At 47.1% G+C, this 17,232-nt stretch overlaps 2 protein-coding genes across 12 annotated transcripts in view; one reads left to right on the forward strand and one right to left on the reverse strand.

Annotated features, from left to right (window-relative positions):
- Positions 1–2,646: 2,646 nt before the first annotated feature.
- Positions 2,647–4,605, reverse strand: RPL35 (ribosomal protein L35). The gene is made up of 4 exons (XM_054220374.1): positions 4,498–4,605; positions 4,098–4,234; positions 3,575–3,656; positions 2,647–2,867 (listed from the first exon to the last, which is right to left on the reverse strand). Exons 1-4 carry the CDS (start codon positions 4,498–4,500, stop codon positions 2,718–2,720), a joined length of 372 nt encoding a protein of 123 aa, XP_054076349.1. The 5' UTR covers positions 4,501–4,605; the 3' UTR covers positions 2,647–2,717.
- Positions 4,606–4,632: 27 nt separating this feature from the next.
- The window catches only part of SCAI (suppressor of cancer cell invasion), a 44,882-nt gene continuing 32,282 nt past the window's right edge, over positions 4,633–17,232 (forward strand). For 2 of the 11 annotated variants that reach the window (XM_054220369.1, XM_054220360.1), the window contains exons 1-2: positions 5,089–5,326; positions 5,464–5,508. In XM_054220369.1, coding sequence (XP_054076344.1) covers positions 5,274–5,326; positions 5,464–5,508 — 98 coding nt within the window. In that variant the 5' untranslated portion in view covers positions 5,089–5,273. Of the gene's footprint in view, positions 5,027–5,086; positions 5,327–5,463; positions 5,509–14,500; positions 14,563–17,232 lie in introns of those variants that run through there. The other 9 variants (XM_054220359.1, XM_054220362.1, XM_054220358.1 and 6 more) reach the window with 9 other exon arrangements.

Genomic DNA, 17,232 nt, shown 5'->3' on the forward strand with positions numbered 1-17,232 from the left:
GGCTTAAAAGTCCTTCAGATCTACGCTAAGTTCCCCGAGCAGAATTAAGATCTTTTTCCTAAACAGAATCTGGATCCAATCTAAGGACTCCCTAATGGGTAGAGAATTTTTCACATTAGACTGCATTAGCTGCACTAACACAAACCATGACTGCTGCATCACTGATGCTCGAGCAGGACTACATAACTTCCTTACATCCGAACCAAAAAAGGCCTTTGGAATCACACCACCATCTTTCAGTTCCAAACAACTCCGTGGGGGACAAAGTCAAACCATTTAACTAGTTCTGTGCTTCACAGGTGAAAGCGTGGAACTGTGAGACCAGGGAGTGCCTTGTAACTTTAGAGGTAAAAATCTTCTAGTTCAACCAGTTTGTCCTCAAATCTGGTTTCCTGACTTTATTTGACCTCAGTGAGTCTTCACATGCGCACAGGAAGAGCCCTTGGTCTGAAACTATCACACCCGCTGTGTTTTCCTAACACTGAACTGGAACTGAGCTTCCTCTCTTCCCATCCCACGGCGTGCAATGCTGTGTGCTAACACCAGCCTGGCTGGACTATTTTCACCCAAAAGAAATATTGGCATTGTCCACTGGACACACATCCTCATTCCACTCCCATTTCCCAGTGCGAGCGCAGCGCCAGCCTGTGGATGCAGCGCTGCAGCCTTTGTGGGTACTGCCTGCCAGCACCCCCGCGGTCCTGCCACAGGGCCCCGTGCAACTGGGCACCGACAGACCAAACACCCTCCATGCGAAACGCACCTCTGCTGACAGGGGTGTTGGGTGGTGTTTTCCCTTCACCGCGAGAGCACCCTCCTACTGCCAGAATCATAGGGTTGGAAGGGACCTCTGGAGATCATCTAGTCCAACCCCCCCGCCAGAGCAGGGTCACCCAGAGCAGGCTGCACAGGAACGCGTCCACCACCCCTCTGGGCAGCCTCTGCCAGGGCTCTGCCACCCTCAAAGGAAAGAAGTTCCTCCTCGTGTTTAGGTGGAACTTACTATGCTCAAGTTTGTGCCCGTTACCTCTTCTCCTGTCCCCGGGCACCACTGAAAGGAGCCTGGCCCCATCCTCCTGACACCCACCCTTTAAGTATTTATAAAAGTGTTGATAAGATGCCCCCTCAGTCATCTTTTTTCCAGACTGGAGACCCAAATCCCTCAGCATTTCTTCACAAGAGAGGTGTTCGAGTCCCCTCATCATCTTGGTAGCTCTCTGCTGCACCCTCTCCAGCAGCTCCCTGTCCTTCTTGAACCGGGGAGCCCAGAACTGGACACAGCACTCCAGATGCAGCCTCACCAGGGCAGAGCAGAGGGGGATGATGACCTCCCTCCACCTGCTGGCCACACTCTTCTTGATGCACCCCAGGATGCCATTGGCCTTTTTGGCCACAAGGGCACATTGCTGGCTCATGGTCATCCTGTTGTCCACCAGGGCTCCCAGGTCTCTTGCAGCTGAGCTCCTCTCCAGCAGGTCAGCCCCAACCTGTCCTGGTGCATGGGGTTATTCCTGCCCAGGTGCAGCACCCTACACTTGCCCTTGTTGAATTTCATCAGGTTCCTCTCCGCCCAACTTTCCAGCCTGTCCAGGTCTCTCTGTAAGGCAGCACAGCTTTCTGTTGTGTCAGCCACCACCCCCAGCTTTGTGTCATTGGCAAACTTTGCTGAGGGTGCACTCTATCCCTTCACCCAGGTCATCAATGAATATATTGAACAGGACTGGGCCCAGTACTGACCCCTGGGGAACACCACTCATCACTGACCTCCAACTAGACTCCGTGCCCCTAATCATGACCCTCTGAGCTCTGTCTTTCAACTAGTTATCTATCGACTTTACTATCCATTCATCAAGCCCACTCTTCCTAAGCTTCCCTATGAGGATGCTGCAGGAGACTGTGCCAAACGCCTTGCTTAAGTCAAGGCAGACCACATCTACTGCCCTCCCCTCATCTATCCATCCAGTCATGCCATCATAGATGGCTATCAGAAGCTGTTTGACAAGATGAAATCAGCTACAAGTGGGAACAAACCTGGAAGATAACACTGGAACCCAGCTTCCCGATGGACACTGAAGTTGTTTCCAGGAAAGGAGGCTGCTGCAGCCCCCTGGCCACCCCTCACCACAGCTCCAGCCAGCGGTGGTCACTGGTGACCAGCCACCCCAGGTGCCTGCCCGAAGCGGGCCGGACAAACCACAGCTGACGGCACCCACTCGAACCAGGGAAAGACATTCTTTGGTGCTACAACTAGTTGTGCAGAGATCCAAAACAAGTGCTGATGGAATTCTCTGGTTTCAATGAAGTCCACTAACACCTCTCAGCAAATCAGTTCATCTCCATAACACTTAAACACTGGCACAACACAAAAACTTACTGAAGCGATGAACATTGACTCGCTGTTTTAAAGTGATCCGTTTTAAAACAATCTCAAGTGAAATACTTTTTACATGTTAAGCTGCACCAGCTTCACAGATCTGTACTCATCTGCCTGTTCTTCAAAGGGAAAAATGATCTTAAACTGCAAGTTACATTACTATTTTCATTAGCAATAAGAGTTCACATAAGCTTCCTGTGAATCCTCTGATTTCTTTTCACAAAACTCATTTCTTTATCCCACCACTACTAAAAAACACCACCAGTGACAGCTTCCAAACAAAACTCTATTTAATGAGACATACTCAGCCAATATAATTAAGAACTTGCGGCACACTGCAGTTCTATGCCTTGATGGCATATTTCCGGAGAGGGTACAAACGTTCTTTTCGCTGCTGTTTTTTGGTCTTCAGATTTTCTTCATGCTTATTTAATCTGCGTCGCATGGCACGAGTCTTCTTCGGCCGCAGATCAAGAGGCTTATACTTTTTGCCCTATTTGCATAAACACACAACAAGTTGAGTTTGAGAGACTGCGAGGTAGCAATCAGGTGCCTGAACTCATCGAGAGCTGAGCTGCCTGTAAGAACAACCTCAGCAGCAGTGCTTTAAGCTTCTTTTTATTGAGACTACCATTACAATCTGAAAGTTTAAGAGCACTTCTCTCCACTGGGAAACACGAGTTGACTCCAACTTTTGTACCAGTTGTTCTAGCTTTGACTCAGTTTTAAGTAATGCTTAATCTTACAAGCCCCACTTTTCCAACACCTCTTGAAGAGTTCTTTTTGTCCTGTTCTATATAACTCAAACCCCAAGAAATAATAGTCTAAAAATTATAGCAACTTATTGAGGTAAAGTATTCCTTGGTTGCCTGCAACATTATTAAAATTTAGCAGAATATCTCCATTTCTGGAAGCTGCATCTTCTGGAAAGTATAGTACAAACCAGAGGGGGGACGCTGCCCAGGAGACTCTCCTGGCAAAAACAGATTCATACCGAGTTTACAAAACTCAGGCAAGTATTACAATAATATTTAAAAAAGAAGTATGACTAGAGACCTTTGATACTGAACATAAATGAGCATTTTTTTTCTTGAGTGTGAAGCTTCAAAGTAACAATCTACAAAATTAGTTCCTTTCTACAAACGATGCATTTGAAAATAGCAAGAAAAAAACCCCACTATGCAAGATGTTTAGACTTACCTTGTAAAACTTCCTCAAGTTCTCCTTCTGGGTCTGATTGATAACAGTTAGGACTCTGGCAATAGATTTGCGCACCACACGTCTGCAGGTGGAAAAAAAAGTCTGTCTCAGAACATACTAAAAGACAAGTACCAGAGATTTAAAGCCCAGTATACCGAAAACGTGCACATCCTACAACCAATAACATACATTGTACCACACTGCGGCAAAACACGAACAACTTCCGGCACATCTCAGCTCAACATCTCTCAGCAAAAAGACGCACAAACCAATTTTCAAGCCTACAAATATTTGTTCCTCTGTCGCGTTACCGTCTTCTCTTGTGTTACAGTACGAGGCAGCCCCACAGACTGCGAAAGCGCCCCTCACCCCACCGCAGCCCACACAGCGAGCATCCTCACGGTACGGGCTGACACCGCCGCTCCCGCGCCCCTGCTAAAGGCTCGGCCAGGCTCCCCCGCAGCCTCCGCCCGAGCCGACACACCCAGCGGCCCAACGACGGGCCGGACCGAGCCCCGCTTACATCTTGGAGAGCTTGGAGGCAGCCCCGCCGGTCACTTTAGCCACGCGAAGCTGCGACAGCTCCACCTTCAAATCGTCCAACTGCTTCAGCAGCTCCTCCTTCTTCTTCCCCCGCAGGTCTCGGGCCTTGATCTTGGCCTGCGGACGGCGGACAGGTCGTCAGCCCCGCTCCCTCACCCCGCCGCGCCCCGAGCCCGGCAGCGGCCTTCCCCCAGCCTCCCGCTGCCCCTCAGGCCCCACACCGCCGCCCGCCCCCATGCCCCCCCCCCCCCCCCCCCATCACGGCGGGGCCGGGCCGGCAGCGTGCGACAGCGACGCGGCGGGCTCGGTGGCGCAGCCGCCGGCTCGATGCGGGCGCGGATGGCGGCGGATTGCCGCGGGAGAAGCAGGGAGGCGCTCACCATGATGGCGGCAGCTGCGCGGCTCAGGCCGGAAAGGACGGAAGCCGCGCGGGGACAGGAGGCGGGGGGCGCTGCCGGACGGAGCCTACCAATCCGCGGCCGGGCGGGGGGAGGAGCCTACGCGCTGCGCACCCCCCGCGGGCAGCGCGGTGGTAGCGGCGGGGGGCGCTGACAGGCAGGCGGCGGGGTAGCGCCGCCGGCCCCGGGGCAGGGGGGCTGCGGCCCCGCGGGAGACGAGGGGCTGCTCCGCGCCGCTCTGCCGCGGCGGCTCGGTGCTGCTGTCGCCTGCTCTTCCCGCCGCTGGAGCCCTGTGAGAGCGGGGCTGGTGTTCTGGTGCTGGCCGAGGTGCGGCACTCTTACCCCGGCAGCGGTGGGGACGTGACGGCGGGCGGGGCGGGAGCGGCGGCGGAGCGGGGCCGGAGCAGGGCCGTGCGCGCAGGTGGCCCGGCGGGCCGGGCCGAGCTGGGTCCGGGGCGGCGGGATAGGCCGGACTTCCCCGCGCGGTGGCGCCACCACCCGCCGTATCCAGGTAGCCGCGCCGTGCCTCAGCGGCCCCGAGCGGGAGGGGCGGGGGGGGGGGGGTCTCCCGATTGACGGCCTGCGCCGCCAGTCAGAGCGCGCCCTCGCCGTGAGCCCGGGCGCTCCTCCAATCAGAGGGGGCGGGGGCGGGGCGAAGCCGGCCCAGACTAGCGTGAGGCGGCAGCCGCACTCGGCGCAGCCGGAGCCTCGGCGGCGGCGCTGGCGGCTCTGCCTGGGAGCTGGCGGAGGCGGCGCGGATGGTGAGAGGAGCCGCCCGGCAGCGCCTGCCCCGCACCGGCCCGGCCTCCAGGTGCGGGGGGCGGAGCGGCGGCGCGGGCGGGCGCGGGGCGCGGGCGGGGCGGCGGCGCGGGCGGGCGGGAGCGGCGGCGGGCGGCTCAGGGCAGGCCCGGCGGCGGCGCGCCCCTCACCGCTGTCTCGCCCCCGCAGAGCTCCAGGCCCAGGGGAGAAGCCCTGCCGCAAGAGGAGGCCCAGGTATGGCGGGAGCGGGCAGCGCGGCAGGTGTGGGCGGGGGTGGCCGGGGCTGCGCCGAGCATCCCCTCCCGGTGGGCATCTCCCGGCGGCGGGGCGGGCGCCTTCGGGGCAGAGCCGCAGGTTGGCCGGGAGGTCTGTGCCCTGTGCCGGGTGGCGATGGCGGTGGAGGCTGCCGAGGCCCTCAGCCTGGGCACACGGAGCCGTGCCCACCACTGCCTTCGCCGCTAACGGAGAGGAGAAATGCGATGTGGCACGTTTTCTGCCTAGGCCTGGATTCGCGGCGTAACTGCAGTAATTATGAAAACGGCCCCTCTTTATTAACTTCTCCATTCGATATGTTACCATACCTCTTGCCACCCTGCCTCTCCCAGCTGGGGCGGCTGTAGGTGTTCAGCATGCCTTGGACAGGTACCTGCATTTCTGCATCAGCAAATGAATCCTTTCAGGTGAAATGTTGATGGGTTTTACAAGAACTGTCGGTGCACGGCTTGACGTCCAAACTGCGAGTTCAACGGAATCATCATGGATTTGTTCTGATTTTAAACTTTTATCTCAACAACTCCTCCTTTACCAAATTTTTGTTTTGTGCTGAGAAATGCTTTGGACAATAGGTGATGTGAAATGCCCTTGGGGATAGAAGCAGGATGATTGTTATGTGTTGTCATCACCCCAGATTTCTTGTCCGCTACTGGCTATAATAATGTCAGTAACCAAAAGCTGCCCCAGATAAAACATTTAGGATCAAGACTGCAGGTTTTCAGAGTCCAGGTCTAATCCCCCACTACAGAATAGGACCTGTTTTTGTCAAAGTCTGAGTTGCACTTCTGTAATTTAATAACCAGGCGCCAAGCTTTCTTGCTTAAGCTGTGTCTCGGCTAAGCAATTCTAGTCCTCCAACCTACAAAATGGATCCCTTAATATAAAAAATCACTAGTTTTTGCAAGAGCTGTCCAAATGCAATCCATAATTCTCAGCATCTTGTCTAAGGTAATGCAAAACAGCAGTGTTGGACTAAAATGCTAGTAGAAGTGAGTCTTCCAGCACACGTATGCTCTCCCACCGTTCCTGCGAGCACCAGAACCGCAGTGTTGGTAGCAAGCTTCAGAAATCATAGATCATCATCCTGGTGTGGATCTTGCTGTGAAAGTGGGCAAATGCGGTGACTGCCCGGTGCATCTTCTCGCCTGGTGTGAACCCTGTTGTGTAACGGTTGTAACTTCCCTTGCTCAGGCTGTTGAGGGAGCAATTACAAAGCGTGACACCTGACTGTAGATCATGTTCCTAGAAAAAGAGATGCTTTGTTTTCAAATCAGATAAGTGAGTCTCTTTTAAGATGTTTTGATAAACTGGATCACAATTTATGTTAAATGAAAGAAACAATGAGTCGCTTAACTCGTGCAAAGAGCATAATTCTCTAATCATTCTGGGCTGCCAAAATAATGCAGATAGCATACACAAATGTGATAGCCAGGTACTTTGCTACAGAAAATATAAAAACCATTCATAGAAACTGTACGGAGAGAAGAAGTATTTTGCTGTGCTACAAAGGAGATTGTGGTCATTTTATCTTGAAATATAGGTGCAATATAGTATCAAAATTCAATTGGCCCTTCCATGTCCCTTGTGAGCATTGGAAGATTTTTATCACAAGGATGACTATTTGGGCTAAGCTCTACATGTAAGAATGATGCAAACAACAGCACCGTGTTCTATGTTCACCATGCTCACTTGAGAAACTAGATCTACAAGTGATAAAATACTGAAAGTGCCTAGCAGTGGGAGGAATACATGGCTTGCCTGTATTCTTATTCGTTTCTGTGTTACTGTTTTATTTGGTGGAGGGAAATAATAAAAATGGAGAACAATAAATCAAAACACTGAGACTTTTATACCCTGAGTCAGTTCTGCATTGCAATGAGGTTGTGTTGTCCGTAATGTTGCGATGGAGGCTCGGATTTGGGAAGGTGGGAGGACGGGGGCTGTAGCTCTCCCTCCTCTGCTGCCAGCGCCGCTGCTGTCACATGATGTGACTGCACAGTCCCCCGCTCCCACTGCAGCTGCGCTCGCCATGGCCTCTGCCAGTCAGATTTCACCTCTTTTTGCATCACTTTTATTCTGGTTTAGCTCTGTGTGCTTTAAATGGAGTTGTTGATAAACTGCCACGGTATAAATGGGTTGTGGGAATTCATTTGGTTACGTGGACAGATTACTTTGTTGGCTTATGTTTTATTATGCATGGTGTGCTTTGGGCAAGGAAGGAAGAGTTCTGGTGTGAACATCTATTCTGAGATGATGCCTACCTGAATAGCTAAAACTTAACTGTATTTTAAACAAAAAAAAGGCAACACCCCCTCTAGGCCCCCAAAGCATGATACAGCTATTGGAGTCTTATCACAGAAATCTGTGTGTTGATGCCTTTTTTCATGGACCTTTTTGTCGTTTTTTTTCATAGAAATGTTCGGTTGGAGCAATCTTTGTAGAAGGAAAACCAGGACCTGTACGTGCAAGTTATATATTAATTTTCTTTCATATTCTTGTATAAGGACATTCCGCAGGCTTGGCTTTTTGTAGCCGAGTCGCTCTCTTTAAGCGCATAAGCTCTGTTCTGTATATGTAGTTTAGAAACAGAGATATGGAACGGGGTATGTGTTGCAGCAGAAAGAAGCAGTTTAAAGGAGTGGACCAAATTGTGTGTGGGAGCTGGATTGGAGGGTCAAATAGAGGTCTGTTTCTATAAAGTATGTAAGTTAGTTGCCAACACAAATACTACCTAGCAGTTTACATGTGCTGAGAGAGCGCAGTACAGCCCTGCAACAGGAGTAGAATAGAATAACCATCAATCGTTCCCTGAGGATGTCAGTCAAGAAAGGAAGTGTGCGATGCCAAAAAGCCTGGATGGAACAGCAGGTTTAGAGCAGTCATCGTTTGAAGTATTTTTAATTATTGCTATTATTATAATGGAACACAGGCTAGAAGCGGAATTTCTTAAATATAATTAAAGCAGAAGTCAGCAGAGGGATTTCTCTGCTGTGTGGCAGAGGAACGGTCCAGGAGCAGCTCCTGCCTAGGAGGGTGAATTCCCAGAGCAATGACGCTCTCCATGCAATTCCCGAGCTTGCTGCCAGCGTACCGCCAAACACCAGTTCGGAGGGAAGAAGTGAACTGAACTCATCAAAAAGCTTTCCCCAGCTTGTACTGCATTCTCTTTTGTCAGAGTGAGTTTCCAGTTGGAAAGCGGCCACTGACACCTTGGCTGAGAATGCTAACAAGATGCAAGCATGATGATAACTGCCCTCCAGATCGACGCTGGCCTGAACTGCCATTTGGGCCATCTAATAAATAATTTGACTTGCTAGAAAGAAGTTTCCCCATCACATTTACATCAAGCTACGTTGTACAGCAACCATTCAGTTTTGAATTCATTAGTGTACATCAAAGAGTTAAAACATCAGTCGTTTTCTGAGGAAAGAAAGAAAGAAAAAAAAAAATCTATCTTGTAACTCAGATGCTTTTCAGGAACTTGGCCGCTCTACATGCGAGAGGCATGTGCTTTTCCGCCCTGCTTTAGGTGATGGCTTAGTTCAAGGGGGCCCAGATTTGGCTCAGTCAACAGTTGTGTTGGCGTCTTGCCATCGAATGTGCATAAAATGGAGCTGACTGCAATTCCCTCCTCACGCTAACATGGAGGGCAGCCCGGGGAGACCTGAGGCCCCGGTATGCCTCGCTGTAGGTTGACTTGGTGATGAGAGTTGTAGTGGGATGTGTGATCCCTGCAGCATGAACTGTTGTATTGTGACTTGATCATTGCTTTCGAGTCCCTGGGTTGTATTTTGATGTCTTGTCATAACTAATGCTTTTCAACCCTTGTTGTGCCTGTGCTTCCAAAATCTTTCTCTCTTCTCACAGTGGCTTACGTGCTTTTCCAGATGTACAAGGTTCATATCTCATTTGCAGACTCTTCCTATGATTTTGTGGCTTATGTGCATTGCCATAAAATCAAGATAAAACACAACTGGCATTTTAGCTGCTCCAAGAACATTGTGTGTAAATAAACCACTAAATAGTTTAGCTTGTGAAATGTAAATACACACAGCTCAGCCCGCGGCAGCTGATGGTGTTTTTCTATCTCCCTTCTTCCCCTCCCACCCCTGCCAAGAGTAAGCGAGCCTGATGTTCTTTTTTTCTATTGCTCTTTCATACAATGCAAATGACAACTAAGTACCATGTAGGTGGTATGCAGGCACCATGACAGATTCATGATTTGAATTGGGATGAAAGGAAACACTTGCATCCTCTTCCACGTTGCTTCTGAACTGTCTTCTGGGGATTCCTGGACTCCGATGACCCAGAAACTCTGCCTTGGTCTGACTTTGAGCTTGAGCTCGTTTTTAGCAGCAAACTAGTTAAGTCAGTAGAAGAGCAGAGGCCCAACTGTGATGACATTTTTAGCCTTTGCCCTTCGTTCACCCTATACACAAAAGGTCATGAACTGCAGTGAAAGAGGGATCACAGAGGGCACAGAATGGACAAAGGTGGAACAAATTGCCAGTGGCAGAAACATAAAGAAGAGAAGCAAAAGTTTTGTGTTATGAAGGTAATTGAAAAAGGCCACGTGCATCCCATGGTGATATCATGTCTCTTGTATTTAAAGTTAGTCGCCCATAGTGAATTTGGAAGAGTCTGCTGGTAAGGTGTGGCTTAGATGGTCTCCATGCAGAAGGCAGGAAGGGACAACACTGTCTCTGTTGTATGATGTTAATGAGCAGCTCTGCGTTGTTCTGTGAGAAAAGATGCCAAAGCTTCAGTTCTGGATAGAGAGTGGTATGCTTTAAGCAGTAAAAGGATTTTTTAAGACTTGTAAACCAAATGAAAAGTCTGATTCTATAGAATAAGAGCTTATTTGAAGCTAAAATAATAGGACTGGTGCTACATGCTGGATATTCAAACTCTTTTGACTCAGAATGGAGTTGAATTTGTGGTGTTGACTGTTTCACTACAGGAAGTCTTGAGACTGTTCTGCTGAGATGTCCAAGGTAATGCAGAGGTGGCAGCTCACGTTAACTCTGGGGTCTTAATATGAGACAGTGTTCGCAAATCTTCTACTCTGATATGCTGAGGAACGAACTACATGTTCATGTGAAAGTATTAAGCTTTCAGTCTGCGGTAATAAAATAAAATTCTTGTATAACTCTGTGCCTGCTGTCTGTCACTTCTACCTGCTATAGCAGTGTGCATCCGGAGAATTGTGTGCGTGTTTTTACCTTGTTTTCTTATCTATTCTCTTTCCCCATTTAGGAAACAAAGTTTATGCAGATGCACAGTCAGGCTTCCTCTTTTTAATTCTTCTCCAGGCAGCTTTTAAATCACTTGTCCGATGTAACAAGTGTTGCCGTAGGGAGAAAGGTCCTGAAGATTATCTAGCCAGTAACGTTCACAAATCTCAAAGGGAGCGGAAGGAGAGGGACCTGTTTAGTGCCTCTATTAAAGGGAAAGAGAGGCAGAAGAGAGTCGTTAACAGTTTGTAGGAGGCATCTGGCCAGCCAGTCCGTGTGCATGGAGCCCTGGACAGGTGAAGCAGTTCCCTTTGCTGGGGTTATTGTGATGGGTAGGGAAAGCTCAGCAGGGCCACATGCAGGTCGGTGTGGGGCCTGGCTTCCTCCCTCTGTAAAAGAGAGTATGACTGTTCGCACAGAAATGTCTGGGCTAGCGTCACAGGCTCAGTTGGGTTTGTATTTTTGTTGGGTTTTTTTAAAAATGTTTTCCCTCTTGCTTAATCTTCTGCTTCTGCAGGTTAGCTGTAAAATGGTAAGAAAAAAAATTTCTTGGTGAATTCCCAGTTGCAGTAGAGCTAGTTGCATTTGCAGGTGATTTTCAGTCAGCCACACGGTAACGTTTACAAAACAGAAGTTATGCACCTTCCTAGTTCATGTTGCATTTCTCCTTAGTGCCCTTTTGAAATAAGCAAACATCCAGGCAGAGAGAACACCATTTGACCAGCATTATCAGCTAAATAAAATAGCTACTTTTTTCTTAAGTTACACTGTAAGTTCCTTTTTATTGTGGCATTCAAACAAAAAATGTCTCCGAAGCCTGGGCTCTGCCCAAGTCCTTTTCGTTGTGTATTCTGTGTGCACATTTATACAGCAGTGAGCGGAGATGGTACAGGAACAATCTATTGGTTCTTTAAGCGAGACCTGGGTACTGCTGTCCTCCTGGGCTGCAGACCCCGCCAGAGCCCAGCAGCGCTTTCGTAGCCTGCGCACAGATGCCTCCTGCAGCGTCCTACTGTAAAAGGAGCTTGGTACGTCTGGAAGAGCTGCAGCTACTGCAGTGCAGACGTGCCCTGAGGTGAACAGTGGTTGGGGATGAGAAATGTCTGTGTTTGGTTCCAACTTTTACTAAAAAGCTTGGAATAATAAAGACATCCTTTTTTCCCCCCCATGTATTTTATAAAGAAATAGTCAGATACATAACTGCTCCTTGCTGTTCCCTCTGAAGTAGGGAAGCAATTTGTGAAGCTTTCGGTGCCTACGAGCCTGTATGTATGGGTGTTTGTTATCTATTTATTTCAGTGTTTCGTGAATAGAACCAAGTGGTGTCTCAGGAACTTCAGGACAGTGGCTTTCAATAGAGAATTAGGTATTATGGTGAGAGGAATGAATTTGGGTTCTAATTAATTTTGTGTTGTCTGAGGCTCTGTCAGGACTAGCACTCTGAGCAGATCACATGGGAACACACAGATAGGTTTCCCAAGACGTGCAGTATAGCTTTGAAAGAAAACACAAGAGGCAAGTATGGCAGTCTGCAGAAGAAAAGGTAGACATCTTGCTTGACGAAGGCAAGGTCAGATGTTTCTTGGTAGAGACTTGAGACATGATGGTACTAGGCTTTGGGTATGAATGATCAAGACTTTAGTTTTATCTGTACTATTCATTTGCAGATAAGAAATAGATACCAACTGGGCATCTGGCTTTACATCATGTCCTCTTTTGGCAGTGCTGCTGCAGCAGATGTGTCAGGATGAAAACTGAAGAGAGGCCTGGTCTCTGTGACTCAGGGTTCGAGATCTTTAAAATCTTGATAGATTGGAATGTATTTTCCATCATTGGTTTCTGTGAAGAACAGTTCTAATAACATCTTAGTTGGGAGAAATTCCTGTATCAAGATAGATGTAGAAAGTATGTTTGCTTTTGCTTTTTTGGTTACCACTTTCTTCTCTAACTAAGGAGTGGGAAGCATTTGAAAAACAGAGTTTATATTTCTGTGCTGTGATATCCTCATTAAAATGGTAAAACTATCCATGAAGCTGTGAATCAGGATGCAGCCATCACTTACCCCAACCATTAGTTCACGTGTCTAAGCACATGCTTCCTGCTCAACTCCAGAATTTTAACAGTAATCAGAGCCTCACCTGTAAACCCCAAGCCAATTGTATTTGATGGAAGCAATGAAACTCCAGATCAGCAAGAGTTCAGGGCTTGTAGTTGATGCATCAGTTAACTGTTCTGTATTACATCTGTCACAGAAAGTTCTGATTCTCAGGCTAAAGGTTTATCAATATAGTCGACCCCCCCTAGCTCACTGCTTGGTTTGCAGTTTGCTGTCTGCAGCTGGGTGGGTTTAAAAAACAAGAGCATTTCTTCCAAAAAAGAGAGTGCTCTTCCTCTCCCTCCAATCCTCATCCCCAACATTAACCATCCTGGAGTGTCCTGTTAGATTTGTAGCTGCTGTCCTGTTCAGAAGGTTGCGTATGGGTTATTTAAGGGACGGAACTGAAGGCTCAGTAATGAAAACGACTGGAGCCTGAAATAAAATACCGATTCTCGTTCTAATTTTAGCCGAGAAACTTCACTGGGTCACATTGATCAGTTCTCTGCATTGTAATAAATTTGTTCTTGGGCATAGTGAGAGCGTTTAACATCCAAACTTTATCTTTGGAAGGCTGGAACACCATGGAGATCAGTATTGTAAAGTGCATAAAGTCACCTGTTAAATGACACAAGTGACGTGTTCTGATTTTTGGAAGAGTTGCTTCTGGAAGATACGCTTGTGCTCATACTTAGAAAATCATATGATTTTTTGTGAATGTGATAGTTTAAAGTATAAATGTCTAAAGATTTAAGACTAAATTCTTCTAGTTTTGAAGTAAGAAAGACAGGTTGTATATCATGTATGTGAAGTATCCTTACTCCACGCTCCTTGTATTCAGTAGTATGGACTCTGATTTCCTGGGTAAAATACCAGACAGAACAAATGTGCTGCTAAAGTCTTTGTAATGAGATTGTTTGCATCTAGTCGTACAACATGAGAGTTTTAAGTCTAATGCTGATGCTGTAGTGAGAAGGGGGTTGTTCTTTCAATTGACCATTTAGGTGAAGTAGATAAAGCTCTGCTACTAGGTACTCACAGCTTTTATCCTCTGAATACTCACATGAGGAGGCTGTCCGGCTTGACTGGAAGGCAGGAGACCCTGAGGATTCCACAACCAAGCCGCAGTGATGGCTTAAAGACAGTAGAGTTGTATGTACAAATGCTCTGTCAGGAGGTCAAGGTTCCGCATCCAGCCAACCCTGCTATGCAGCTCTGGGAGACTGCCCCTGATTCTACCTGTCCTTACTCGACAGTTCGTACGTTCCTAACTGCCGCCTGTACAGTATGCCAGACAGTTACGGTACCACCTCGTTTTCTGTGCAGTGAGGTTTTGTTCCCTTGTCAGTGTACAGTGGGAAGTTACAACCACCTTCTACCAGGCAACTGAATGGCAGGTTGTAGTGATCCTGGCTAAGTAATAAATCTGGCTGAGAAGGTGTGCACGTGGTACAATTATTTCACATATCTATGCTTGACTTCCATTGTCAGCTTGATTTCCTCGAACCAGAGTATTCTTCCACCATTCACAAAGCGTGCCTTGCTTTACAGGCCTGAGTCCTACTGAGCACAGGGCCAGCAGGGACTGCATGCCATTGACTTCAGCGCTCTTTTTCCCTTCCAGCTGAGCCTGGAAAACCTTAGCCAAAAGACGGCAAACCACAGGGAAGTGGAAACGTGTGTGATGTAAGTGACACATAACTTTAAAAATACTGGCCAGCATCGTGAAACTTTCATCTGTTCCCATACCCTTTGTCCTGCTGCCTTTCAGTTCCAACTGCTTTGCATAGTCCTGCCATTCTCTGGGATGCCCCTCTGTCCTGCGTGCTGCAACAGGATGAATTTGTAAAATCTATTCCTGTATTGTACCAAGGAAACCTGGAATTGTGTGATCTGAGGGTGCGTTGGAAAGAACCCGTCACGCCAAGTGCAGCGCTTGGCTAGCACAATTTTTCTGCCTTGTATGGCCTGAGGAGTTGGCAAAATCTTTGAGAGAATAATAAGGTCTGCTGGAAGTCACCATTTTCTGACTTATTTTACCAGTCTTTTAAACCAATGTTTCAGCGTCTCCTTTTGCAGACTCTGGGGATCATTTTTTTTATGTGTGCTCCTTAAGAAAAAAAAGAAAAAAAAAAGTCACTCAAAACAGCCCAACAGTTTATTTTGCATGAAAGAAAGCAAAAAGCACGAAATATTAAGTAGGTGATATTTCTGGTACAGCTGGGCTGTCAAAACTGGGAGAACTGTCTGTCTGCAGAAGAGGAGCATAGATCTGTGGGCTCCTTCTAGTATTAAAGAGAAGGAGAGGTCTCCACATTGTGGATGTACTGCTGGTTGCATTTTATTTATATTTTTCACTTGGAGCTGAGCAGTCCCTGAGGAAAGGGCGATGTCAGTAGCTATATTCCTCCCTTTGCTGTGCCCACTTGCTGTTTCTAATAATAATTCTTTCTCCTGTCTGTAATGCTGCTGCATTACAACGCAGTCTGTAGTGCAGGGGAGACCTCCTCCTTTCCCGAGCCGCTCGTGATAGTGGTTCTTTCTTTGTACAGCACCAAATACCACCCCCTCCAGAGCATGATAAACCAAAAACAGTGCATGAGATAACTAATTTTATTTTCCTTCTGTCAGCTGGAAAAGCCAGCTTCACCTATCATTTAACGGCTCCTGTTGTCCTTTTTCTTTCCATCTTCCGTTCCCATCTTTCCTTCACATTCAGGCATGTGCTGTGGCTGAGTGAAACCAGGGTTTAAATTGCAGCAGCGCCCGCTCATGTCTGTAACCAAAATGCTTGTTTGAATTTGAGATCTGCAGAAGAATTACCTTCTGGCAGCTTTTCTAAAGATATCTCACAGAGGGAAATTGTCATGCTTGTTACTACTCTGCTTAATTTTTCACTGCTTTTCTTTCTTTCTTGGTTGAACTCCTTATTTATTTTCCTGATTTTTTTTTTTCTAGAGGGAAGACTCTTTTTGCCCATAATAGGATTTAGTCTGAATATTTTTATAATGTATTTTGTGTTTGGTGTTGTTTTATAATTATCAGGGGGATAAATTTGACATGTAGTGAGCAAGAAACCAATCCATTCTGAGCAGGACTCATGCTGACTTTTGCAGTGTAACCCTTAAGGATTTTCTATAGGACTTTCCACTATACCCTGTACATGTGTAAATACACTGGATAATTTAGAAATACTGCTGTTTTCTGAATGCAATATGTGAGAGAGCCAGAATGTGCCTTTAATTATCCTGCAAGAGAGTGAAACTTGATCTCATCCATTGTCACTGTCCAAACTTGATTATTTGGAGCACATTCATTCCGTCATCCCAGAGGTGTTCCGTCTGCTGTGTCTTCTGTCCCACAGGCAATTGTCCGTACATCTTCAGGTCATTAAGAGCAGAGATAGTTTTGTAATTGCGTGGATAACTAAGGTTTCATTTCATTCTACTTTTAACTGTGATTTAGCTGTTTGTGTACTAATGAAATAGCTTTTCATAAGCACTCAGAGTCTTCTCTGTTCATTCTGATGTCTTAGATCAAGTGTTTTCTGGTCACCCTCGTCAAGCATCAGTAGATGATGAGATGAATTTTTGCGTCTGTCTTACTGTTTAGGTGCTTAAGGTTTAGCAAGAGGAATACTATCAAAATGCTTGACAAACAACGAAGCTAGGCTAAGCATGGCTGAAAAGCTCGCGGATAGGTTTTTACAGATGATGATGCAGGGCAGAGTTTTTCGAGTTTGTCATAGAGAGTTCTGCTTAAAGCCCTTTTTAGAATAAGCATTAAATGTGTAATTCAAAGCATGCTGATGAAAGTATGCATTGAGTGTTTTATTCTGGCTCTAACATGCAAGTCTGTCTTTTATGTCATATGAAATACATATGGCAATCCAGATTGGAAGCAGGTAGAAGGCATATTTGGAATGCTGAATGGTAGGGATGTTTTCATGGCAGCAACTATCATAATGAGTTTTTTTGGTTTACTACGATTATCTGTATTTTAGTCTTTTTGTATCATCATCCTATTGCTGAGCATTTGTTTTAATGGAAATTAAAATAATGAACAAACTTAGATGTTTTAGCAGAAGGTCTGCAAATATTTTGCCATCACACACACACAAAAAGTTTGAGCCGCAGTACCTTAATGATGTAAGTACATCTCTGTTTTAAACCACTGTTTTGGTCATGTTTGATAACAATCCTTTACAATGATAACCTTCCTACAACACTGACACCCTGTGTTTGTGATGGTCATCATCTGCTTAAATCATATAAAATGTAGGGGTAATAATATGCAGTGCAACTGTTAACATTTTTCAACAGTCTTTCCACAAACTAGCATTGCGCTAAGTATTTA

The sequence above is a fragment of the Rissa tridactyla genome, chromosome 14 (genome assembly GCF_028500815.1).
Source record: "Rissa tridactyla isolate bRisTri1 chromosome 14, bRisTri1.patW.cur.20221130, whole genome shotgun sequence".
NCBI classification, from domain to species: Eukaryota; Metazoa; Chordata; class Aves; order Charadriiformes; family Laridae; genus Rissa; species Rissa tridactyla.

Bases quoted from the DNA above. Each gene is read 5' to 3' on its own strand.
- RPL35 (XM_054220374.1), bottom strand. The intron at 3,657-4,097 runs GTAAGCGGGGCT...TTCCACCTGCAG, and splicing joins GCCTCCAAGCTCTCCAAGAT to ACGTGTGGTGCGCAAATCTA. The intron at 2,868-3,574 runs GTAAGTCTAAAC...TTATGCAAATAG, and splicing joins ACTTGAGGAAGTTTTACAAG to GGCAAAAAGTATAAGCCTCT.